Genomic DNA, 26,465 nt, shown 5'->3' with positions numbered 1-26,465 from the left:
TCCTGTTAGGGACAGCTTAGCTTTGGCAAGCATTCTTGGACTGTTTCTTTCCTCGGTGTTTCTCACCTATGATTCCCTTGTCCATGTTTGCTGAGTGATTATCTGGTTAAGAATGAGATTTAGATCCCTTGCTGTCCTATTCCATCACTGGTGGCTGGGGGCCAGCCTGTGACAGAAAAATATGCTCAAATACTTGAGCTCAGGTGTAGGTATCTGGAAGAACAGCAACAGAGACATGAATAGGGAATGCAGGAGGGGGAGACTTACTGGAACACATTAATAAAAAAGTACTAGGTAGGTATTGAAACAAAGGTCTCCCTTTTATGGTGGCTAAAATCGATTGGGGAATGGCTAAACAAGCTAAGACATATGATGGTGATGGAATTTGATTGTGTTATAAGAAATGACAAACAGTATGATTCCAGAAAGGCCCGGGAAGACTTGTAAGAACTGATGTATAATGAAGTGAACAGAAACAGGAGAACAGTGTGCACAGAAATAGCAATATTGTCTGATGAAGAACTGTGGATGACTTGACTGTTCTTAACAATATAATGGTCCGAGAACATCCCAAAGGACAATTGATGAAGCACACTATGTACCTCCAAGGAAAGAACTGATATTGATGGAACACAGACTGAAGCACGCCGTTTTTCACTTTCTTTCATTTCTTAAAATCAAGTTTTCTTGTACAAAATGATAGAGATATGGTCATGCTTTCCATCATCACACATGTATAACCCATATCGGATTGTTTGCCGCCTCGGGGGAGAGAGAGGGGAGGGAGGGAAGAGGGATAAAAATCGGAACCCTTAAGTATAAAGAGAACTGTGTATTCCCTTTAAACAGCTTTACAAATCGGCAGGCTAAGCGTCCCGGGAGGCTGGGGGAGGACGGTCGGTAGAGCGTCGGATTCAGGCAGAAAAGCCTCATTCAAACACTGCACGGGGGCTTCAAGAACTGAAGGAGGAAAAAGGGCGCCCGGCTCTCGGGGGGCGCTGCCCCCTACTTTCCCGGCGAGCCCGCGGTGCCTGCACGCGCACAGGCAGAGCAGCCTCCGGCCGGCCCAAGCTCGCCCTTCGCCCCGCTTGGGGGGGGGGGCGGGGCACGTCCCGGGGCTTCGGGGGAGCCCGCGCCTGGACGTCCCTCGTGGGCGGGCAGACGACAGGCGCTGTTGCCAGGGCCCTCTCCCCGAGGCCCCCGCGCCCCAGAGCCCTTTTCGGGGCCGCCGCCCCTGCCGAGGCCGCACGGGGCCGGGAGCCAGGAAAGACCGCTCGCCTGGCGGCGCCGGAGGAGGACGTGGCTCCGGATCACCGAAGTCGTCTCCTCGGCCCCCTCCCTAGCCCCACCCCCCGCACGCCGGAAGAACTACAGACTGACGACCGGAAGCTTTGCCTCCCGGAAATGCGTCCGGGAGGAAGGGCCGGGACTTCCGGGAGGCTCGTTCGCGGCCGATTTGAAAAGTTCGGCGGTTCGGCGGGGCGGCCGATCGGGCGGGGGAGGGGTGCGAGACTCGCCGCCCCCGTCCAGGCGAGGTCGCGGCGGAGGCCGGAGGCTGCGGGAGGTGAGTGTGCGCCGCAGTCCCGGGGGCGTGTCCCCTTCCCCTCGGGGAATGAGGTGGGCCGCGTCCGAGCCCGCCCGCGGGGGCCCCGCCTCCCCAGAGTCTCGCCCCTAGACCCCCAGGGCTCCGGCTTCGCGTCCTCCCCGCCCGGGGGCAGCTGTCTGTCCGGCGCGGCCCCCTCCTCGTTCCTGCCTTGGAGTCTCCCGGTACGAGGCTGTGTCCTGGGGGAGCCTCTAAAGCGCCCTTTCTCTGGGCATCGTCTCCCCCGCGAGTCTGTGGAATGTCCTCCTAATGAGGCCCGTCGGCCCCGGCCCCTCCTGGCCAGGAGTGGCAAAGCCAAGGCCTGTGTCGAGGGGGGAGGGCGTTGGAGTAGAAACTTCAAAATCCCTTCCAACTGAAAACTTGTTCTTCTGATGAACTCGCTTTTAAAAAATCAGTTTTATTATACAATCTGTTTTAATTCTTGCAATATTAGCATTAACCTATCCAATCATTAAAATACCTACTAAATCGGGGCAGCTGGGTGGCGCAGTGCACAGAGCACACCGGCCCTGGAGTCAGGAGGACCTGAGTTCAAATCCGACCTCAGACCCTTAACACTTAACTAGCTGTGTGACCCTGGGCAAGTCACTTAACCCCGATTGCCTCACCAAAAAAAACCCATCTAAATCAATTGAAATTATTTATTAAGTACTTTAAGTGTCCATGACCACTCCCAAAGGAAATGGCAACTTTTCTACTACTTAATAGTTTTCTAGAGTTAGAGCCATTAAAGTCACTTCTCAGTGGCCAACCTTCTGCTTAGGAAGTCCTCCTGACAAATGGAGGCCAGCCCTCGTCCACTTCCCACCAGGCTGCTGCCCCTGTACATATTCGGCCACAGCTTGCACATATCCTGAGCCTTTCACTTGATAGATAGGATTGCATTCTACTCCCAAGCTTTTGTGAGCACAAGGTCATTTCCACATTATCAAGAGTGACCATTTATTTTAATTCATGCCTTACCATGTTAACTTCACCATTCACCTACATTCCAAAGAAACTTGCCTAGGGGCCAAGCAGAAGCTTGGGTCTTATAATCACCTCCATTCTGATCTCAGTTTTATTGTGAATTGAACCTCCATTCTTGGCTTCATCTCCCATAGTAACCTCATCCACTACCCACTTAACCCAAATTCAAGTACTGGACTATTCCCATGTCTTCCACCCATCTGATCCACCTGAGGATTATTCCCATCTCCCAGGGAGGAAGTAATGGGAAGGAGCTGAGCAGATTCATGACCCACCTCCTCATTAAAATGTCTACCAGTTGTTATGATTTTATTTCAGGCACATGAGAAGATATTCATAGCTCTCAGATTTTACTCTATCGTCTTACTAATTATTATAAACGATACTGTGAAAATGTCTCAGTTTGCCTTAAATTCAGTCGTGACATAGAGCACCAGTATGACTTTAATGGATGGCAAAAAGATAAAAATAAATTATATACTCAAATAAGATAAAATTTAGGAAGAGATATCAGTAAATGGAATTGAAAGGAAAAATTAATAAAGTAAGATGCAGTATCACTGACAGAATCAATGGAGACCTATGGGAAAGAACTCGACTTATTCTAGCCTATTTGTTTGATGTAGATGCCTCACTACTACTCCACTTTGTTAGATACTAAGTGATCCAACTATAGATACCCATTTATTAAACTCAGGCAGGGAAGCTACTGGAGAAAGAAATGGTGTACCACTTCAAATCTTTGCAAAGAGAATCCCATGGACACTGGTCCATGGGTCACAAAGACTTAGATGTGACTGATGGAACAGCTGCTGTATTTTTCAACCCTTTATTATCTTCACTATCTTCAACAATGATCTAAACCATGCTCATTGTGTTGCTCCCTCCTCTGACCTTGCTCTAGGTGAGTGAATGTGGCCAAGTTTAAATCACCCTTTTATGTTTTCTCTACACAAGATTCTTCTGATAATAAATATTATACTCCACCCCAAGCCCTTCCCTTTTTTCTTTTCTTTCCTTTTTCTTTTGCACAAAGTTCAGCCAGGGCAGAAATGGGTGTATATGTATGTAGATGCACATAGATAGATGTGATTGATTTGATAGATACAGATGCTTCCTCGGGTGCACTGCTCTGTGCATCCCTATCTTAGCTTCCAAGTGACCCCTAAAACCATTGAGACGTGCTGTTAATTATCAATTGCTTTCTAATATAAGTTGTTTTTTTTTTTTCCCCTATCACTGACAGGAGGGCCCCAACATGGAAACCCTGTCTTTTCCCAGGCTGAGTCCAGCTGAGATTGTGACTCATGTCCAGAATTCAATCCTGACAGGGGCTGATGGCAAAACCCTTTCCAAGAATGATATTTTTCCAAATCCAAAGGTACTAAGTATGTTGATGTATGTTCATGCAATGTGATGATGTTTGGGGAACTAAGTGGACATACGCTATGCTGAGATTAGCCAAAGAAAATGCTCTCCTCTTGTTCAGTACACAGCAGTCACTTTCATAGATAGAATCTATATTTTCCACTACATGGTTTATTTATTTGTTTGTTTAACTTTTTTTGCGGGGCAATGAGGGTTAATCGACTTGCCCAGGATAACACAGCTAATAAGTGTCAAGTGTCTGAGGCCAGATTTGAACTCAGGTCCTCCTGAATCCAGGGCCGGTGCTTTATCCACTGCGCCCCCTAGCTGCCCTCCCTTACATGGTTTATTTTTCAATGACATTGAAATGATTCATGGAGCAAATTTCCCCCATTCCCACTGGCAATTAGATTTGGGAAATGAAACGGTTTGCCTCAAACAGTAGCCTTTTTAAAGTTTTCAAGCATGCGAAGTCTAACTATTCTTCTTCTTATCTTGGGCCTGAAGGGGTTTATTTCATGTAGTTTTCAGCCACAGAAGAAGGGCTTAGAAAACTTTTCCTTTAGCAACTTGGGGCCTTTCTTGTGTCAGACAAGAGAACGAGATGAAGATGATGTCATCGGGAAACGCTTCCCAAAATAACGCGATTCCAGGTTTTCAAAGCCAACGTGTGTCTGGCAGGGACGCCTTAAGTGTCTTGCCCGCGGTTATACGGCTAGTCTTTGTCAGAGGCTAGACGTGAACTCGTGCCTTAGACACCAAATTTCACCCTCAATCCACTGCCCCGTGCCCCTCTTAAATCTTTTAGAAATTAGATTAATCTTTTTTCAATGAACAAAAATCTCTTTACCTCTTCTCAAATTCCAGACTGTATCTTACCATGTGACTTATTGAACTTTGTTTTGATGTTGAAGAAACAGGGCACCAAATAAACTACTGGTATAAACATCCCTGAGCTACTTCTTATGTTCTCTCTTCTTAAAATATGTTTGACTTTCCTGTTGGAGGTGCTGCATTTTATAAATTGGTATGACTAACAAATAGACTAACCCTATTCCCTATTTCTCCTAGTGGAGAAAAATGTAGCTATCTTCATATGATGTTTTTAAAGGAGTTAAATATATTGATTTTCCTGATGCTGCTTTATTTGAGTTTAAGCAACTAATATAATTCAAAGTCTTTAATGCTCATTATTTTATATAGAGAGTTCACCGTACTGTAGTATATTATAATTGGAAAAAGTGAAAATAAATTTGAGGTAGAATAGAATTGGGCAATTTAATGGTTCTTATCCTTTTCTATAAATATACCAATCAACATCAAATAATGCAATCTTTATTTCAGTAATAAGAATGATGGTGTTTCTCTTATATTAGAAAGGTGGATATTTAAGGTAGATATTTTTTCTCTTTGCAGCCTGAAGTCCTGCGCAAGATTTTCTTGAGAACCCTACAAATTGTATATGGAATTCCGCTGGATGCTTTTTACATGGTGGGTTTGCTTAGAGGCTCACGTGAGATAATGGATGGCAAGTAGTGTGTATGTAAAATGCTGCAGAAATGTGACTATTTTCATTTTTGTAAGCATTTTTGAGTTCCAAATTTTTCTCCAGGGCCTGTGCTCTTTCCACTGAGCCACCTAGCTGACCCTTCATCTCCTCTCCTGACTATAAATATTTTCACTGATTGTCCCTCTTGCTAGGAATTCTCTCCCTTTCCATCTCTGTCTCCTGACTTCCCTGACTTTCCTCAATTCTCAGCGTCTACAAGAAGCTTTTACCAAATCTCCCTGATGCTAGTGCCTTTCCTCTCTTGATTATCTATTTTTTTTTTAATCAGTTCTTTCTGTGGGGGTGCATAGTAAGCTTCCTCATTTGTTCCTTGGGATTGTCTTGGATCATTGCACTGCTGAGAGTAGTTAAGTCATTCACAATTGCTCACTGAACAATCCTGCTGTCACTATGCACAATGTCCTCCCAGCTCTGCTCACTTCACTATACATCGATGTTCATTAGTCTTTCCAGGTTTTTCGGGGATCATTCTGTTTGTCATTTCCTGTAGCACAAGACCATTCCACTACAATCATATAACACAGCTTTTTCCATCATTCCTCAACTAATGGACATTCCCTTGATTCTCAATTCTTAGCCTCCACCAAGAGTTGCTATAAATATTTTTTGTACAATTTTTCCCCCTTTTCTCTCTTTCATGATCACTGTTGTTAACTGTTTCCCTTCCATCCTATTCCCAACCCCATGATATTTATTCTATTATCCATCTTCTTTCATCCTATCCCTCTTCAAAAGGTATTTGCTTCTGTCTGTTCCCTCCCCCACTCTGCCCTTCCTTCTTTTGCCCCTCTCTCTTTATCCCCTTCCCCTCCTATTTTCCTGCAGGGTTAGAGAGATTACTCCACCCAATTGACTGTGTACATTATTCCCTCCTTGAGCCAATTCTAATGAGATTGAGGTCTTTAAACCAATTCTGATTCCTCTCTTGATTATCAACCCCTTACAGAATTCCTTGAGAACAGGGACAGTATTTTGCCCATCTTTGTATCTTCAGTACTTCAAATGGTACCTAGGTTGGGCAGCTAGGTGGCACAGTGGATAGAGCACTGGCCCTGGAGTCAGGAGTACCTGAGTTCAAATCCGGCCTTAGACATTTGACACTTACTAGCTGTGTGACCCTGGGCAAGTCACTTAACCCCAATTGCCTCACCAAAAAAAAAAAAAAAAGGGCATCAATAAATAAATCATTTAAAAAAAAAAAGAATGATACCTAGGCTACAGTTAGGTGCTTATTAAATGTTTTATTCACTGACTGATTCTGATTCATTTAAGCTGATCTCTCTTTCCTCTGGAAGAATATGCCTGGTCAAGGCTCCTAGGATAATATGTGTCCAGAGGGAAATAGATGGCTATCAAATGCCATGTCACCAGTTAAAGCCTAAAGTTTGCATGAAGCAGAATCTTTGTGCTGTAGCTCCCTGGAATGGGGGAAAGGGACTCACTGACTCCTCCCTCAGACCTGCTTCCTGCCCTGGAAAGGATGTAGCCCTGGCGTTGAAGCCTTCTTATTTGGGGTTGGTGTCAATCAAAGGTTGTTCACCTTGAGGTTCTGGGATCAATGATCGAAGCTCTTTGGGAGTCTGTCTACCATTCTCACCCTCCTGACATTTCCTCCATTTCTGTGTTTAGATGCCAGTGAACGTTGACGTCATGTACCCACAGATAATGGAAGGCTTCTTACCACTGTGTAACTTGTTTATTTATATGTAAGTAAAATTGTTGGGGTTTTTAACTTTTAATTACCTGTAGTTTCAATTTAATCTTTGAAAAGTAAAACCCATTGGAAAGGTTTTGTTTTTCTTTTTCCACTTGGACTTTCATGTTCATGACTTAAAACATATTCTAGTAAAATGTAGTTAGATTAAACAACTTCCATTGTGAGGGGGAGACATTTCTTCCAGGTTATAAGAATACTTTCTGCTTCAGTTGGCAAGTTTCAGAATCTATTCCGCTGTGGTAGCCTTGCAGTCAACAATGCCTACTGTTTTGGAAACCTCCCTGATAGCTTGGATGTTCTTAAATACTTGTATAGTCAGCAGAACTAGAGGATAAAACGTTTGGGATAGTGCTTTGAGTGGCTGTCATCCAAAAAAAAAGGCTGACTGTCTAAGAAGAATGTCAGCCAATGCCTACCAGTAAACACCCTGTGGGTGTCACGTGGCTTTGAATGGCAGGGGAAGGTAAAAGATGAGGTTTACAAAGTGTCTTGCTTAAAGTTACACAGGCATGTAGCGAAAGAGCCGGGGACTCTGAGAGCTTCCTGCTTCCAGTCAAGTGTTTCTGTTATGATAGTCCCAGGGGCTGGGACTGAAATTCTCTGTGAGTGCTTACTGGCCTTCCAGTACTTCTGTTGGACCATCACAATGATGAATCTCCATAAATATTATGGAAAATTTTGCAACGCCCTTTATATATATTATCTCATTTTATTCTTACTACATACCATTAGTTATAGTGGGTATATGACTTTATTTAATAGTAGTAGCCAGCATTTATAAAGTTTTCTTTAAAGTGCTTCTAAAATATGAGGTCATTTTATGATGATATTGACTTTGGGAGGTATAAGTGATGATTGTCCTCTTTTTACACATGGGGAAACCAAGACTGAGAGAGGCAGTCAGCTGAGGCTGAATTTGAACTTGAGTCTTCTTGATCTCAGGTATAGTGCTCTATCCACTGGGCCACCTGGCTTCCTCTCTGTTTCACAAATAAGAAACCATGGCCTAGAAAAGTTGCTGTGTACCTGTGGTTCTAGCCAGAAATTGTCAGAACACATTTGAGCCCAGGACATTATTGATTCCTCTTCCTCGGTGAAAATACAAAGACTAGAAATACGGAGCTGTATGAATAATGCCAAGGGGGAAAAGGAGAACCAAGAGATCTGCCTATAGCATGTGTAGGCAGCTGTCTATACCATCTGGGCCTGGTGGTACCATCCCAAGGACTTGGGGGGTGGGGGAGGCAGAATGCAGGCTCTAGGCCACTTTTATCAGCAAGTGTCTGCATTTGTTTCTTCCTATAAAATGGAGTAAAACACATTTGTTTTATCCAAATCCACAGGGAGTCTTTTCTTCGCATCTGCCGGGTGAATGATTTTGAATTTGCTGATATTCTGTATCCAAGTAAGTTAAAATGTTTATTCGTGGCCACATCTATCTTCAGTCTAATACATTGTTTACTTGGGTATGCTGAAGTGCCATAGGAAACTTCCTATTAATAAATTTACATTTACATGGAATAATAAATCAGGCTACCTGTTATCTTATCTTGTAGCACCTTCACTAACCTCTTCAGAAGAAAAACCTTCCACATTAACAGGAGGAAGCACCTGTTGTGTTCCCAAGACCAGTACTTCTTAGTTTAATAAAGAAAAAGTCTGGTTCTTGTTCGATAAATAAAAGTGAAACAATGAATGAGCGCATTTATTAAGGCCTTCTGATGAGCAAAACCTCACACGAAGAGGAGTGGGGTCCACGGTGGGGCACAGAAGTTGACAGAGATGGGGAAGAGATGGAACACTCCCACTCTTGGAGAAACGGGCAGAAGTGATTCTAGTGGGAGGGCAGGCAGCAGGGCAGATGGTGAAGAACCTGTGGAGGAGAGGGTGGAGGGAAGGGAAGCCTGGCTTTTCTGAAATAGCATTATTGGAGAGTCAGCCACCAGTGAGGAGGGCCGTGCTTTGGGGTGAAAGGTCCTTCACTGACAGTTTGCCATGGGATGTAGGTGGAGGAATTCCTTCAGCTTCCAGAAGGAAGGGCCTAACACATAGGAAGTGCTTATTATACAAAATGCTTTTTGATTTGATAGAGTGGAGCACCTGACCACTATCTTAGAAAACGACACTGGGAATGGACATAAAGCTTTAGACAAAAGACATATGCCTCACATCTAAATTTCTAGTAATGTTATTTATAATATCTTGTATCATAGTTACTAATTTAATAGAAAATTATAATTTAGAAAAATATTGTGATGTTAAGGTTTCCTTCATTCTTCCATTCCACTTAAACTACTGTAGGCTAATTTATTCACTTAAAAAAAAAATGCCATTCCTCTTCTTACTCCAACATCACCCCTGTAACTGTGTACATAGAGGTCTACACAAGTTGATCATTAAATTTTAATTAAAAAAAAAAGCAGTTGTTGAATCTAAGCTAGTTTGGGAACTAGGTTAATTATTGACTAAATGAAAGGTTCATCATTCTTTATTTTAAAAGCTCTGCTAACAACTGGGAAATTCCCACTTTTAGGCTCTTCTGATGTCTGTAAAAACAAGATTTATGCTAAGATTATTTTACCTTATATTTCAGAAGGAAAACGTACCTGTCGGTTTTTAAGTGCCATTATCAACTTCATTCACTTCCGAGAATCGCGTCGAGAAATATACATGAAATATTTATGGGAATACGTAAGATCAAACATCATTTTTTGGCTTAATATGGGGATCAGTCTTCCAAAAGTGTTTCCTGAATTGTAGATGCCCTTTGAAGCAAGAGATTCCATTTATATTTTATTTTTTACCTACAAAAAAATAGCAAGTTGACTGGAGAATCATCTCCCACATAAAACTTAAAATCAAGTGGAGGAGATAGACAAGTACAAAATAATACAAATAGAATATAAATCAATACACAGAAGAGGTAGGAACCAAATGCTGTGAGAAATACCAGGAGAAAAAACTTAAGGCTGCAGGAGGTGCTCCTGGAGCCAGGTCTAAAAGATGAAGTGGAAATTCCCAGGTGGAGATAAAAAGCAAATCCAGTATTTGTGTTTCTCCCGAGATTATTTCTGTGTGACCAAGAATGTCCTGCTCCCAGCTCCTACTGGCTTTGATCTCGTTTCTGATGGGCGCTGCGAATGGACCGGATGACCATATTTTGGAGTGTGTATGTACCAGGTAACATTGAAAGGGGCTGATAGAAGCTCATAAAATTGCTTTTTCAGAAATCCTCTATGGACAAGATGCAGCAGCTCCATGCAGCACAACAGGAAGCACTGATGAAGCTGGAGAAACTTGAGTAAGTAGAAGCCTTCTGCACAAGTGATGGGGATCTTACACTGTCAATGTTGGGTCCCCAGGATTGCCTTCATTTCCAAGATATTTAAGGAACTTAGTCACATTTATAAGAACAATAGCCCTCTTGATAAATGGTCCAAGGATATGAAGAGATAGTTGTAAAAGGAAGAAATCCAAGCTGGCAACCACTATGTCAGGGGACATGCTTCACATCACTAATAATTAGATAGGGAGATGAAAGTTAGATCAACTTATACCCATCAGATTGGCAACGGTGATGACAACAACTAAAATGGGAAAATAACAATCACTGGAAAAGAGCAACATTAATTGTTGACAGGGCTATGAATTGGTCTTGCCATTATGAGAAGACATTTGGAACTATGCTCCCAAATAATTTAACTTAAATTCAGAATTTTATGAAATTAATTGTTACGAGGGATAGGACTACTGGGAGTCAACAGGAATTATTGCAGTTATTGTGGTATGCATTGGGGATCCAGAGAAAGGCAAAAAAAAAAAAATTATTTTTAAATAGTTCCAGCTTTTAGGGAGCTCACAGTATAATGGAGGAGACAGCATGTAAAGAACTATGGGCAAATAAGGTAGATGAAAGGTAAATCAGAGGTAGTTAGCAGAGAGAAGACATGGGTATTGAGGAGGATAAAGAAAGACTGCAGGAATGTGGTTGGAGAGGATTCTAGGCCTAGGGGACAGCCAGAGAGATGCACAATTGGGAGATGGAAGGTCTTGGGCAAGGAACAGCTAGGAGGCCTGTGTCACTGGGTCTCAGAGGACATAGGTGGTGAAGAAGGTGTGAGAAGACAGGAAAACTTCTGGGTCACCTCTCTGATGCTCTGGGGGACCCTGGTCCAGTGCCCAAGCAGCCGTGTCTCTAAAACCATTGTTCACAAAGGCCCAGCCTGCCTCGATTGAGGAAACGCCTCATCCCTCCCAGTGAAGTCAGGGATCTAGTTCAAGCCAAGTCACTTTTTATTCTATTCCGTTTTCACTATATAGAAGTAAAATGACCGTGTGGAGGGACGGCCATTCCTCAGACGCTGAAAGGCAGAGGTGGGCGTTATCACGGTGTCATTTTTCTTTCTTCATTCCTAGCTCCGTCCCAGCCGAAGAGCAAGTTGAGTTCAAGCAACTCTTGGATGACGTCCAGGAGCTGCAACAAGCCCTGAATGGGTTTCGTCAGAAAGCAGTATGGCCCGATGTCCTTCAGTCCTCCGGGAGCTTCTAAAGTTTAGGCTGAGGGAGCATGTGGGATGTTCGGTTTGCTTTCACTTGTCCAAATAAAGGTTGGACATAGTAGCCCTGGAACTGCTCTTGTCCAGTGCCTAGAGTCAGGCATAGTGCTGGCAAGTGTCTCCCCCAACCCCCAGCCTGAAGCTAAGGAAAAGGAGGTACCTTGGGGCTGGGAAGAAGGCAAGGGTCTCTCCCAAAGCCAGTGTGAGGATTCAGGGATGTTTCTCAGGCAACCTGAGGCAGATGATCTTATCAAATGTGATGCTAAAAATGCTGTCTGAGCATGGAGGTTGGAGGTTGGGGCTTGGGGCGCATGGCCTCCACATTCCGGACCTCAGTTTCCTCCTAATATAAAATGGGTGCAAAATGCAATTCCTGTCAAGTGAGTGGTTAAAGCTATCAACCTTTCTTGTGTTGTAGATTTTTTTGGCATCTGGAACAGCCTAAAATTTTTTTAATGTGTAAAATAAAATCTACAGAATGACAGAGGGAACCAATTATACTCGATTAACAGTTAGCAAAATACTTTTTAAAACCCCTGGGATGGGCAGTCAGGTCTCCTTCAGGTTCACCATTCTTTGACTGTCATAACAGCGGCAGTAACGTCCACAGACTGAGTTTAGAGCAGGAGCCAAAGAGGAAGAATTGGCTAGTGTTTCCCCAGTCCTTGCTCTGCTTCTCAAGAGCTGCTAGTAATTCTTTTTTTTTTTTTTTTTTTTTTGGTGAGGCAATTGGGGTTAAGTGACCTGCCCAGGGTCACACAGCTAGTAAGTGGTAAGTGTCTGAGGCCGGATTTGAACTCAGGTACTCCTGAATCCAGGGCCAGTGCTCTATCCACTGTGCCATCTAGCTGCCCCGCTAGTAATTCTTTAGACAAATAATAGCCCTGAAGCGGAAGGTTCATTTTATCAGATATTATATATTTTTTTACATATAAAAATAAATTCTAAAAATATCATACATTTTTATTATAATGTTCTCTTGTGACTTTATGGATGACTTTCAGGAACATGTCCCTCCCTTCATTTTCATACTGTGCTCAGAAACACGATCTCATTTCCTGAAATGGACATCCCTGCTAGGAGATAGAGTGCCCATTCAGATGACCAGTAAGGGTTCTAAGATACCCCCTGCCCTCAATTCATGAATTCATAGTCAGACACAGGAGTTAGCATGAGCCTGATCATGTGGGTCCACTGGGACTTGCACATTCCTTGTGTTTCCAGTAACTCTCCCATCCCTCACTCTGGGTGCTCTTAGAGCATTGTTAAAGCTGGGCCCTGTCTGAGATTGCAGATTTCTGCTGGTTGGGGGGGGGGGGCGGGAAAAACAACACTTCAGTTGTTCCATTTATACCAATGATAGATTTTGTTTAAAAATATTTTCTGGGCAATTAAGCAATTTTTAATGACTGTTTCCTGCCCTAGGCAACAATTCAAGAAGGAATTTCCCAGAAGAAGTTAGACCTTGCTGAGACCACTAAAAGACTGGTAAAGATCTGTATTCATTTCCGTTTCACTAGAACTGCCACCTGTGAGCCTAGAGTCAGATGGAGGAACATTGGGGCTGGTGAATGGCCTAAGACCTCAGCCCCCAAGCAGGGACAATGGAGCTTTCATTGGACAGCAAACACTTCCTGGTCTGAGGCACAGGGTTGGGTCCACAAAGTGACAACAGTCATGATCTTATGAATAGAGTACTTAACTAGAGCTTAGGCATTCTGATTTCTACTCTTTATACTGCCACCGTGTGACCTTGGGGAAGTCATTGGTCTCTGAGCCTATGCCTATTCCTCATAGACGAAAGTCAAGGGCACTGTGCTAAGCACTGGGAACACAAAGACAGGCAAAACAACAAATGGTCCCTGCCCTCTGGGAGGTTATAACACATGAAGTTCTGAAGGGGAAAGAGGGAATGGTTAAGAAAGTACCAGCCAGGGAATTGTGTTGAAGAGCCACTTGCCCAGGATGCCTTCTTGAAATGGAAGAATGATGGTAGGTGCGGTTTGCGTTGGCCTTCACATTTACCAGCTTTGAAATTAGTTGGTATTACAGGGGAAACAACAGCTAACCATTTAGTTTCCTGGCTCTTCCAAGTTCGTTTTTCTGTGAGGAGTACCAAAACAAAGGCTTTTTAGGTTTGTCCCAGGAACGTGGTGTTTTCTGTTCTCAAAGATTCTTCGTGCACTGGTTTCTCATTGTCCTGAGCATCTTCTGCTTCTGTGAGGACAAAAGAGCAGGAGGTTCAAAGGGGTACTCCCCACTTTGCAATGATGTGACTCACATTGAGTGAGGGACGGGTTGTGGCTAGGACTCAGCCCCAGTCCAGTGGCCTTTATGCTTCACTGCCAACGGCAGCTTGGACTTTGTGTTAGCACATTGACCATCCGTTGATGTGATTTATCCACCTTTACTCTTGAGGTTCATTATTGTGCTCTTCTGAATAAATCTAAAGCTTTACTATTCTTTCTCAACAGAATGAATTAAAATTGTCATTGGTTACTCTGAAAGAAGAACAGGAAAGTTTGAAAACAAAAATTGTGGACTCTCCAGAAAAGTTAAAGAACGATAAAGAGAAAATGAAAGAGACAGTGCAGAAACTCAAAACTTCAAAGGTGAATAATATCAGTTATTCCTTTTTGGAATATTATCCCCTCTGTTGACCTCAAAAGTGGTTTATGGGCATCTTTTAACAAGTCACAGACGTAGCACCGGGAAGAACCATGGAAGCCGTCTACTTGAACCCCCGACTGATTCGGGGAAATTTTCCAATTATAGATGATCTAGACCCTCCATGTAGTCATTTCTCTGCTTCTCTCAAGTCTCAGCTATTGGAAGAAACAAAAGAAACAAGTCAGTTCTGTATTTTAACATCTCCAGTTAGATTTGTTTGGGATAGAGATTAATTCTATTGCCAGAAACAAGGTGGAAGATTCTCTGTGAATTAAGTTATTAAGGTTGTGGCTACTTCCAGTTGTTATGTATGAGCCAATGACCTTTTGGCAGTTAAAAAGGATAACTTAGAGTACAAGGGCTCTCACTGAGAAAATGGATTGCTCCATATAGACTTCTGTGTTGTCAAGTACAGAGATTACTTAAAAGCAAACAAGTGGACATTACTACCGTTTATGTCAAAAAGATGATTGAGCTGTGGTTTCTAGCAAGTACTTTTTCTTTTCAGCTTGAAGTGACTGAGAAATATGAAGCCTATCGAGATGCGATTGAGGGTATGCCTTCGTTCCAAATGGAGCTACAATTATATCAAAAGAAGATGCAAGAACTCGCAGAAAGTGTGGACAAAATCACAAGGATCTTGAAGGAGGTTGGTATTGGGTAATGCTGAAACCTCCTTCACTACTTCCTGCTGTCCCCCAAAGACTGCCAGCTGCATTTGAGCTCTGGCATTTTCTGCCAGGCTTAGGGTCCTCCAAATCCTCTCCAGTTTTCCTTAAGGCTGCCCTCAAAACATTGTTCTCATAAAGAGGAGAAAATAGGAATATAGGTTGATGTTAATGAGATTTTCTTAATTGTCCCAGTGGCAGTAGGAATGTCTTTTTGGTTTTTCCCATTCATCTAGTATCTTCCCCAGATACTGAGTATCCTGATACATCATTCCTCAGAACTCTCAGACTTGTGTTATTTTCAAAATATGCATGCTCTGTGCATAATTAACTACTGTTTGTCCTGCCCCACCCCCCCATTTATTAGTGCCATTTTTACTTCCTCCCTTAGAGGCTAGACCTAGAGACTTTGATAATCAAGTCCAAATGTGGCAGCAAATGAATGGAATGAAATGGAAAGCCATGATTTCCTAAATGAACCTTTTTATATTTTGCTATGGAAATGCCCTCTATGTTTTTAGTTCAGAACTTTTTTTTTAAGAGGCAGAAAAACTGCATGCCTACAGTTTAAACTGATATTCAGTAGCAGGGGCAATGGGCATCATTCTTGTATAAGCACTGCTGATGGGCAGTGAAGTGGATCACTTTTGAAAAGGAAGAAAAAAATGCACTGGATTGCATTTGCTCAGTGATATCAGCGATACCCTCTCCACCCCAATCATCTCTGAAAAAAATTCCATCTTTTCCCTTGTTTCCTTCCTTCCTTCCTTCCTTCCTTCCTTCCTTCCTTCCTTCCTTCCTTCCTTCCTTCCTTCCTTCCTTCCCTCCTTCCCTCCCTCTTTCTTGCAACTCGGTCACACAGCTAGTTAGTGTCAAGTGTCTGAGGCCGGATTTGAACTCAGATCCTACTGACTCTAGGGCTGGTGCTCTATCCACTGTACCACCTAGCTGCCCCTTTTTTCTTTTTTTTTTTTTCCTAAATTCCATCTTTTTAACATCAAAAGTCTTCCAGTGATGCTCTGTGCTATTGAGTCATGGAATACTTCAGTTCTAGGAAAAGCAAAATTTAGGGTCCCTGTCCTAGGTGGCGTGGTTAGAATACCAGGCCTTTAGTTAGGAAGACCCAAGTTAAAATCTGGCCTCAGACACATACTAGCTGTGTGCCCCTGGGCAATGCACATTACTGTGTTTGCCTCAGTTTCTTCATCTGTAAAATGAGCTGGAGAAGGAAGCAGCAAACCACTCCAATATCTTTACCAAGAAAACCATAAATGGGGTCACAAAGAATTGGATACAACTGAAGTGACTGAAAAAACAAAATTTTGTTATTATCTTATAATTTTTCTTCCTAACAACTCAGCAACAACCAAGAGTAAAAAAGAGATATGTGAAACATCCTGTTATGTTTGTAATGATTAAGTATGAACAAGCCATAAAATATCACCAAATTAAATGACTGGGAAAGATGTTGGGCCAATCATGCTGTAAGAGTGAAAGAGATAGATAGCCATAGGGTGCATTGATACCCAATCATTTCCAAGAAGGTAGTTTTAAATGGCTCTTCTTTTTATTATTACAACAGCCTTCTGGTTGGTTCTCTTGCCTGTTCAGTCTTACTCCGGTCTAGTATACATTCCTCCTGGATAAATGTTGCTTCAGATACTGCTTTTCCTTAACTGTTGAAAAATCTATCGTGATTCCCTGTTAACTATGATAGTCCAGATGCCCTTTCTCAACTCTCAAGGTTAAAGCCATTCAATCTTGTGTTAAAATTGTATTTAATCATTCTATGGTACAAGATAAACAAAGAAACAAAATACTTCACTTTCCTAAACCCTCATTGGTTTGGTTGATCCTAAATACTTTCTCTTCCTCACAGAACCAGTCCCTGGAGGACCAGATTGAAAGTGCTCAGACAGAATTAAAGAAACTGAAGACTGAGGAAACTTCATTGAAAAGACTAGTCATTGTTGAGAAAGAGAAGCTTGCTACAACCCAGCTGAAGATAAATAAGAAGCATGAAGATGTCAAACAATATAAACGCTTAGTACTTGAGTATGAATTTAAACTATTTTCAGTTGCATGATGCTATATTCAAATCGAGCCAGATTCTAAAAGTTGGAATCTTTTGAAAAAAATCACTACTTTTATAATTAGTCAAAAACTTACAATTAAGTAACTATGATGCTCACTAATATCCCCTCTACCTTTAGGGAAAAAAAGGCAATTCCATTTCTTTTATGTAATTTTTAAAAAGGAGACCTTCTACTTACAGCTTATTTCCATCTCATTATAATCAACTTTACAAGCTATCCAAATTATTTCCTATATTGGACAAACGAGATCTCACTTTGAAACCTTTTCCTAAGCAGCAACATTAATATTCTCAGATATCCAAAAGGCTGTTAACTCATGTTGATATCCTTTAGGGGGAAGTGTCTTGACTAGGTGTCTTTGCCATAGTAATGAGACTATACTGTGATGTCAGTTGTTTTAGTGGTTTGCAAAGGTTGTTCTTTCTAGCTTCTCCGCCAGATCATAGCATTTTTATTAATAATATGAAAAATTATACACATTTTTTCTAGTGAGAATTGATCATTTACTTGCTATTAATTTGAAAATGTTTCATGGGCATTTCATCAAATGAAGTCTTTCTGTTCATTCTAATGATGTTTATTTGGCCCTAGCAAATAAGAGCAGGTGATTTGTAATGCTTGAGAACCACCGATATTTTGAAGAAATACTTTTAGCATAACCATCAGAAAGATATCAGGATCTTTTAAAGCCAACCTTCACATAATAACATAAAGATGAAGAGAAAAGATTCTACCTGAACTAACCACTTATGCAAACATAGTTGTTTTAGAAATTTTAAAATATCTTAATTTTTTTCCAACAAAAACTTGAGCAAAGTAGTTATCGTTGAATATATATGTGTGTGTGTGTGTGTGTGTGTGTGTGTGTGTGTGTGTATAAAAGCCCTGTTTTAAAGGCCCATAAACCAGATTTGGAAATGTTTCGGGATAGAGTGATTTTGCATTATACTCGAGTTTGACTCTATGAGGTATATGCTGAGTTTTCCAGGGAATCTTGGCCTTCTCTGACAGAATTAGAAATTTAGTAACTTGGAAGTTCCACTTTAAGTACTCGTTTTTTAATTATCAACACTCTGCTTTGGACATTTTAACTGTCTTTATATATCTTATGCTTGTAAGTTTTCTCAAGCAAAGTTTTTTACTTGATAGAAGTAAGGAAAAATGCTCACTTTCAAATATCTTGAATTTCCATTTAAAATTTGCCTTTTTCTACTTGTATACTGGCTCATAGAGGAGCCATCCAATTACACCATCTTCCTTTTTCCATTTAGGGAATGCAATAAACTTCAAGAGAAGAGAGGAGCCATATGTGAACAGGTGACAGCAATTAATTCTGATGTCCAGAAAATCAGACGTGAAATGCAACAGCTCAAAGATGTCACTGAAAATGAGAAACTAAAATTTCAGGTGAGGAGAGGTTTGACATTTTCGATGAATTGTAACTGACAAGTAAAGAGAAGGATAGCTCAGGTAGCCTTGGTGTGAAGTGGTGTTCTCTGCAAACGTCTGTTCATTTCTAGGCAAAGGATGGAATCAGAACAATCTGCAGACAGAACCTCTTCAAAACTCTTGTTCTTCACAGTTGCTTTTAAAAACTCATTTCTAAAAGATTAAGGCTTGAGTGAGGCACTGCCTTCAAATAATAGCACGAATAAATGTTTGTTCTAATAAAAAAGAATCTGAAGAGCGCTAAATGATACCATGTTAGATGTGCTCTAGTGATAGGCAGTCAGTCCCCAAGCACCCGCTGTGTGCTAGGAATCAGGCCAGTGTCAGGGATTCAATGACAAAAACCATAGGTACTTGTCCTTGGACCCCAAACAGTTCCTGGAGCTGAGGAGATGACATTCTTTTTTTTTTTTTTTTTTTTTTTTTTTTTTTTGCGGGGCAATGAGGGTTAAGTGACTTGCCCAGGGTCACACAGCTAGTAAGTGTCAAGTGTCTGAAGCCATACATACACAGTGTATGTGCACACAGAGACAAAGAATATCTATGGAAGAGGCAGGAGCAGTTTGGCATCCTGCTACTGGAGCTGAGAGAGTCTCTTTGGTGGAGGTAAAGAAGGAATGCTTATTAGGCATGAGGATGACCTAGGCAATTCTGTGAACATAGACTGGCGTGCTTGGGTGTGAGAAAGGAAGGCCAGTGCTCTCCAAGCTATAATGAAATCTGGCAGTACCGTGAATGTACCAGTAATATTATAAGATGTGTGAATGTTGGGGAGTGGAAAGGAAATAAACAGGCCAGGCACCATGCCAAGCATTTTATAAGTATGATCTCAGTGGATGCTCACAACCCTGGAAGGTGGATTCTATTAGAATCCATATTGTGCAGTTGGAGAACCTGAGGCAGACAGTAGCTACCTGCCTGTGATATTTTCTGAGACTGGATTTGACCTCAAGTCATCCTGACTTGAACACCACCTAGGACTTCTTTTATTTTTTTTGAGGCAATTGGGGTTAAGTGACTTGCCCAGGGTCGCACAGCTAGTAAGTTGTCAAGTGTCTGAGGTCACATTTGAACTCAGGTACTCCTGACTCCAAGGCCAGTGCTCTATCCACTGCGCCACCTAGCTGCCCCGCCACCTAGGACTTCTTGTTCCGCTTATCTAATCTCTCCATTGTCCAGTGACTTTTATTGCATTATGATCTGAAAAGGACATGTTTATTATTCTTTTCTGCATTTGGTTGTGAAATTTTTGTCCTAATACATGGCCAGTTTTTATGTTGGTGCCATTGTACTGCTGACAAAAAGGTATATTCCTTTTTATTCCCATTCAGTTTTCCCCAGAAATCTATCCTATTTAACTTTTCCAGAATTTTATTCACTTGAACTTCTTTCTTTATTTTTTGGGTTAGATTTATCCAGTTCTGATAGGGAAAGGTTAAGGTCCCCCACTAGTATAGTTTTTTGTTTTTTGTTTTTAGTGGGGCAATGAGGGTTAAGTGACTTGCCTAGGGTCACACAGCTAGTAAGTGTCAAGTGTTAGAGGCCGGATTTGAACTCAGGTACTCCTGAATCCAGGGCCGGTGCTTTATCCACTGTACCACCTAGCTGCCCTAAGTATAGTTTTATTATCTATTTCCTCCTGTAAATTCATTCAACTTCAAAAATTTAGATGCTATACCATGTTAAGTATTGACATGACTTCAATATCTATGATGCCTTTCAGCAAGATAATTTTCTTCTTTATTTTTTAATTAGATCTAATTTTGTTTTTGCTTTGTCTGAAATCATGATTGCTACCCCTGCTTTCTTTGCTTCTGCTGAAACATAATAGATTCTGTTCTAGCCCCATACCTTTACCCTGTGTGTATCTCTCTGTTTCACTTGTGTTTCTTGTAAACAATATATTGTAGGATTTTAATCCATTCTGCTATCTGTTTCCACTTAATGGGTGAGTTCATCCCATTCACATTTATAGTTATGATAACTGTGTATTTCTCTCTATGCTATTTTTTTGCTTGTTTATCCCCCCACCCTCTTGACTCCCACTCTTCTCAATATCCCCTCCTGTTATCAATTCCTCCTCCCCCTTCTATCATCCCTGTCCTTTTTTTTTACTTCCTTATAAGACAAGATAGATTTCTATATCCAATTGAATATGTAATTCCCTCTTTGACTCAATTTTGATGTGAATAAGGTTTAAGCTTTGCCTGCCATTCTCCCCCTTCATTATAACAGTGCCTCTTTTATATGGGATAATTTACCCCATTCATATCTCCCCCTCCTCCCAGTGCAATTTCTTTCTCACCCTTTTGTTTTTTGGGGTATCATCCCATCAATGTCACCTTATATCCATACCCTCTGTCTACATATACTCCTTCTAATTGTTCTTATAACTAATAAAGTTGTTAAGGCTTACAAATATGATCTTACCATATAGAAATAGAAATATAAACAGTGTAATCTTATTGAATTTGTTTTTTCTTGTTTCTTTTTTACCTTTTTACATTTCCTTTGAATCTTGTATTTGGAGGTCAAATTTTTAATTTAGCTCTGGTCTTTTAATCAGAAATGCTTGAAAGTTCTCCATTTTGTTAAATGTCCATTCCCTTCCCCCCCCCCCAAGATTATATCAGTTTTTCTAGGCAGGTGATTCTTGGTTGTAAACCTAACTTTTTTGCCCTTCTGGTACATTGTATTCCAAGCCATCTAGTTCTATAATGTGGAATTGGCCAAATCCTGTGTGATCCTGACTCCATAGTATTTGAAAGTTCTTTTTTTTTGGGGGGGGGGGGCGGGCGGGGGCATTGCTTGCAATGCTTTCTCCTTGATCTGTGAGCTCTGGAATTTGGCTGTGATGTTCCTGGGAGTTTTCTTTTGGAATCTCTGTCAGGCAGTTTTTGGTGGATTCTTTTAATTCTATTTTGCCATTTGGTTTTAACATATCAGTTTTCTTTGATAATTTCTTGAAAAGATACTGTCCATGCTTTTTTTTGGGGGGTGGGGTGGGGGGTGGGGCTGGTGAGGGGAGGCAGCAGTGATCATGGCTTTCAAATATTCCAATAATTCTTATATTGTGTCTTCTGGGTCTATTTTTTTTTTTTAATTTTATTTATTTATTTATTTTTTTAGTGAGGCAATTGGGGTTAAGTGACTTGCCTAGGGTCACACAGCTAGTAAGTGTTAAGTGTCTGAGGCCGGATTTGAACTCAGGTACTCCTGACTCCAGGGCCGGTGCTCTATCCACTGCACCATCTAGCTGCCCCTGGGTCTATTTTTTAGTCAATTGTTTCTCCAGTGAGAAATTTCATATTTTGTTTTTTAACTTGATTTTGTTTTATTTTATCTTGAAATTTTTAAGGAATTATTTTCTTCAGTGACCTTTTGAGCTTCCTTTATGTTTAGCTAATTCTATTTTTTAGGGAGTTGTTTTCCTCAGCAAATTTTGTATTTCTTTTTCCTGTGCTATTATTGACTTTTTCATGATTCTCTTGCATTACTCTCATTCCCTGCCCACACACACACCTTTTCTTCTATTTCTCTAATTTTCTTTTAAAAATTCTTTTAAAGCACTCTCAGGAATTCATTTTTTTGTTAACTTTTATGCCGTGTGTGTGTGTCTGTCTGTCTGTCTCTCTCTCTCTCTCTCTCTCTCTCGGTGTTTTTTTGTGAGAACTGGGGAATTGGATTCTAGTCCTGCACTGTCCCAAGTTTTTGTGCTGGGACTCTGGGTCTTACTGTTGACTACTGGGCATGGCCTATTCGCTTCCCCTAGGTGTGGGGTTTAGCTGCTGGGTTGCTATAGTAACTGTCTTTTGGTGTCTGGCCTTGGAGGAGGGATCTTGTGGGTGGTTGGTCCCAGGGGTGGTACCCTGATGCTAGGTTGCTATGTTAACAGGGCCTTTCTGTTAGGAGGCTCTGGAGGATTAATTTTATTGCAAATCTGCCCAAGGGTTGGGGCCTCTTGTTGCTGGATTACTATGGAAACAGAGTCTGCTGGTAGGTTCCAAGAGGTGGGATCTTACTGTTGGCCAGCCTCAGGGTGTGGCTATACTACTATTCAGCTGTGAGGTCAAAGCCTCCCTGGTGGCTTGAGCTGGGGATGGGGCCTTGCTGTGCAGCTCAGACTGCACATTTGCCTAGGGGGCTTCGGGTTTGCAGGAGGGCAGGCCCCTCACTGGTGGATTGCCCCAGGCTTAAAGTCCCAGGCTCCTTGCCGTGAGACTGACTGTGCAGATAAACCTTTCCTGTAGGGCTGATAAGCTGCTTCCCTGCTTTTGGACCAATTCTAAGGTGGTTTTCTAATGGTTTGGAGGGGAAATTTGGGAGGCTTTAAGGGGGTTCCTTCCTCACTCCAAAATATTGACATGGGAAGTTGATCTTTGCTTTCCAAACTCTAGGGAGTTACAGATGAAGGTGGACTGAAGTGGGGGGAGGGGTGTCTCACTCCCCAGAGAGCTGAATAACTCAGCAAGAGACTTCCAAGCTCTGAAGAAATCTGAGTCAAAAGACCCTGTACATACTGAGACCATTGATTTTATGAAATATTGAGGTAAATTGTATGTTATTCAAAATACAACTCATAGCCTTTTATTTTTCCTTTTAGGAAATCTTCCTCACCTTGAAAAGTGCTGTAGAGAAATACCATGAAGCCATGGAGAAGGCAGCAGAAGAGGGCAAAGCTAGAATTAGTGAGAAAGCTGCCGAGCTAACGAGACCATTCATTATTTAGCCTGCATGGAATTGCTTCATTTTATTTGTTCAGAGCTTATACACGTGTGTGAAATCTCATAGTTTTGAGAAACAGAACAAACAAGTTAGGATAAGGAGACTTGGGGCTTTCTGGATAGAAATTAAAATATGCTTTCATACATAATGACGTTCTGAAATTAAAATATGCTTAAAACTTCTTTTAAAGAAAAAGCTTGTTAATAAAGTAATTTTCCTTGGGAGTAATGTGTCTGGGCTCTAAGTCACTTGTCAGAAGTAATGAGGAGATCCACTGTGGAAAACTCCATAAAAAGTAGAATTAATTGGCCAAATGGAAAAAGAGGTACAAAAGCTCAACGAAGGAAACAATTCCTTCAAAATTAGAGTTAGCGGTGGGGGGGGGGGGGGCAGCTAGGTGGCACAGTGGATAAAGCACTGGCCCTGGATTCAGGAGGACCTGAGTTCAAAAACGGCCTCAGACACTTGACACTAGCTGTGTGACCCTGGGCAAGCCACTTAACCCTCTTTGCCCCACAAAAAGAAAAAAAAAGAAAATTAGAGTTGGCCCAGTGGAAGCTAATGATCAAACAAAATCAAAAGAGTGGAAAAAAAATAGAAGAAAATACCTGGAAAATAGAACCACGAGAGAGAATTTAAGAATTCCTGGACTAACTGAACCTCACCAGCCTAGACATCATATTACAAGAAATTCTCAAGTAAAACTGGCCTGGTATCCTAGAACCAGAGGGTAAAATAGAAATTGAAAGAATCAACTGACCATCTCCTGAAAGAGATCCCAAAATGAAAACTCCCAGGAATATATTAGCCAAATTCCAGAGTTCCCAAGTCAAGAAGAAAAGTATTGCAAACAGTTGTGAAGAAGTACTTCAGATATTGTGGATAACCCAAGATTTAGCAGCTTCCACATTAAAGGCTTAGAAGGCTTGGGATGTGTAATTCTGGAGGACAAAGGAGCTAGGATTACAGCCAAGAATCAGGTACCCAGCAGAATTGAGTATAGTTCTTCAGGGGGAATCCTTTGGGCAGAGTTCCAAATTGCTCTCCAGCATGGTTGGATCTTTTCACAACTCCACTAACAGTGGATTAATGTCCCAGCTTTCTAATATCCAAGATTTTCTGTTCTGGTTATATTTGCCACTCTGATAGGTGTGAGGTGATACCTCAGAGTTTTAATGTGGATTTCTCTGATCAGTAATGATCTAGAGCATTTTTTCATGATTATAGCTAGCTTTGATTTCTTTGTCTGAAAACTGCCTGTTCATATCCTTTGACCATTTATCAATTGGGGAATGACTTGTATTTTTATCAGTTTGACTCAGTTCTTTTTATATTTGAGAAATTAGGCCTTTATCAGAGGTATTTATTTAAAAAATGCTTTCCCAGTTTTCTACTTCCCTTGTAATCTTGATTTACATTAGTTTTGTTTGTGTAAAAGCTTTTGAATTTTATATAATCAAAATGATCTATTTTACATTTAATTTTATTCTCTATATCTTCTTTGGTTCTAAATTCTTCCCCTGCCCATAAATCTGACAGATAAATGATTCCATACTCCCTTAATTTGCTTATGGTATCATCTTTTATGTGTAAATCATGGACCCATTTTGACCTTATTTTAGTTTATGGTGTGAGATATTGGTCTATACCTAGTTTCTGCCATACTGCTTTATAGTTTTCCTAGCAGTTTTTTTCAAATAATGAGTTTTTGTTCCAAAAGCTTGGATCTTTGGGTTTATCATATACTCGATTACTATAGTCATTTACTATAGTGTAATTTCTATCTATTCTATTCCACTTACCTACTTCTCTATTTCTTAGCCTGTACCAGATTGTTTTGATAATTACTGCTTTATAATACAGTTTGAGATCTGGTACTGGTAGACCACCTTCTTTTGTATTTGGGTTTGGTTTTTTTGTTGTTGTTGTTGATTCCCATGATATCCTTGGACTTTTGTTTTTCCAGATGAATTTTAAAATTATTTTTTGTAGCTCTTTAAATTTTTTTGGATACTTTGATTGGTATAGCACGAAATAAATTAACTTAGGTAGGATTGTCATTTTTATTATATTGGTCCTGCCTACCCATGACCAATTAATATTTTTCCAATTATTTAGATCTGACTTTATTTCTGTGAAAAGTGTTTTGTAGTTCTGGTCATATAGTTGCTGTGTTTGTCTTAGGAGGTAGACTCCCAAGTATTTTATATTGGTCACAGTTATTTTACATGGAATTTCTTTTTCTATTTGTTGTTGTTGGACTTTATTGGTAATATATAGAAATGTTGATGATTTCTGTGGGTTTATTTTATATCCTGAAACTTTGCTAAAGTCCTTAATAATTTTAAGGAGCTTTTTAGTTGATTCTCTAGGGTTTTCTAAGTATACCATCATAACATCTGCAAAGAGTGATAGTTTTCTTTCCTCCTTGCCTATTCTAATTCCTTTTAATTTCTCTTTCTTCTCTTATTGCTATAGCTAACATTTCTAATACAATATTAAATAATAGAGGTGATAATGGGCATCCTTGCTTCACCCTTGATTGTACTGGGAAGGCTTTTAGCTTATCCCCATTATAGATAATGCTTGCTGATGGTTTTAGATAAGTAGTGTTTATCATTGAAAGGTAAGCTCCTTTTATTCCTATGGTCTCCAGTGGTTTTTTGTTGTTGTTGTTGTTGTTGATTTTGGTGAGGCAGTTGGGGTTAAGTGACTTGCCCAGGGTCACACACCTAGTAAGTGTCAAGGGTCTGAGGTCGGATTTGAACTCAGGTTCTCCTGAATCCGGGGCTGGTACTCTATCCACTGCACCACCTAGCTGCCCCTCTCTAGTGTTTTTAATAGGAATGGGTGCTGTATTTTCTCAAAGGCCTTTTCTGCATCTATTGAGATAATTATGATTTCTGTTGCTTTTGTTATTGATATGGTCAATTATGCTGATAGTTTTCCTAATATTGAACCAACCCTGCATTCCTGGTATAAATCCCATCTGGTCATAGTGTATGATCCTTGTGATATATTTCTGTAATCTTTTTGCTAGTATTTTATTTAAAACTTTTGCATCAATATTCATT

The 26,465-nt window shown here is 40.9% G+C and overlaps 1 protein-coding gene across 1 annotated transcript; it reads left to right on the top strand.

The window, feature by feature from the left end:
- The first annotated feature begins 1,446 nt into the window (after window positions 1-1,446).
- NUF2 (NUF2 component of NDC80 kinetochore complex) lies at window positions 1,447-23,609 on the top strand. Its single transcript, XM_043967767.1, has 14 exons — window positions 1,447-1,564; window positions 3,819-3,953; window positions 5,357-5,431; window positions 7,140-7,216; window positions 8,571-8,632; window positions 9,821-9,918; window positions 10,455-10,528; window positions 11,644-11,737; window positions 13,209-13,271; window positions 14,258-14,395; window positions 14,962-15,102; window positions 17,001-17,176; window positions 18,489-18,624; window positions 23,270-23,609. Exons 2-14 carry the CDS (start codon window positions 3,831-3,833, stop codon window positions 23,393-23,395), a joined length of 1,383 nt encoding a protein of 460 aa, XP_043823702.1. The 5' UTR covers window positions 1,447-1,564; window positions 3,819-3,830; the 3' UTR covers window positions 23,396-23,609.
- Window positions 23,610-26,465: the final 2,856 nt, after the last annotated feature.

This window comes from Dromiciops gliroides, chromosome 5 (assembly GCF_019393635.1).
Source record: "Dromiciops gliroides isolate mDroGli1 chromosome 5, mDroGli1.pri, whole genome shotgun sequence".
Classification (NCBI taxonomy): Eukaryota; Metazoa; Chordata; class Mammalia; order Microbiotheria; family Microbiotheriidae; genus Dromiciops; species Dromiciops gliroides.
Note: the sequence above shows the minus strand (reverse complement) of the source record. Positions and strands in the feature narration are given on the sequence as shown.

Coding starts and splice junctions, on each gene's coding strand:
- NUF2 (XM_043967767.1), top strand. CDS start 3,831: ATGGAAACCCTGTCTTTTCCCAGGCTGAGTCCAGCTGAGATTGTGACT. Junction 7,217..8,570: donor TGTAACTTGTTTATTTATAT/GTAAGTAAAATT, acceptor CCAAATCCACAG/GGAGTCTTTTCTTCGCATCT. Junction 9,919..10,454: donor TGAAATATTTATGGGAATAC/GTAAGATCAAAC, acceptor TTGCTTTTTCAG/AAATCCTCTATGGACAAGAT.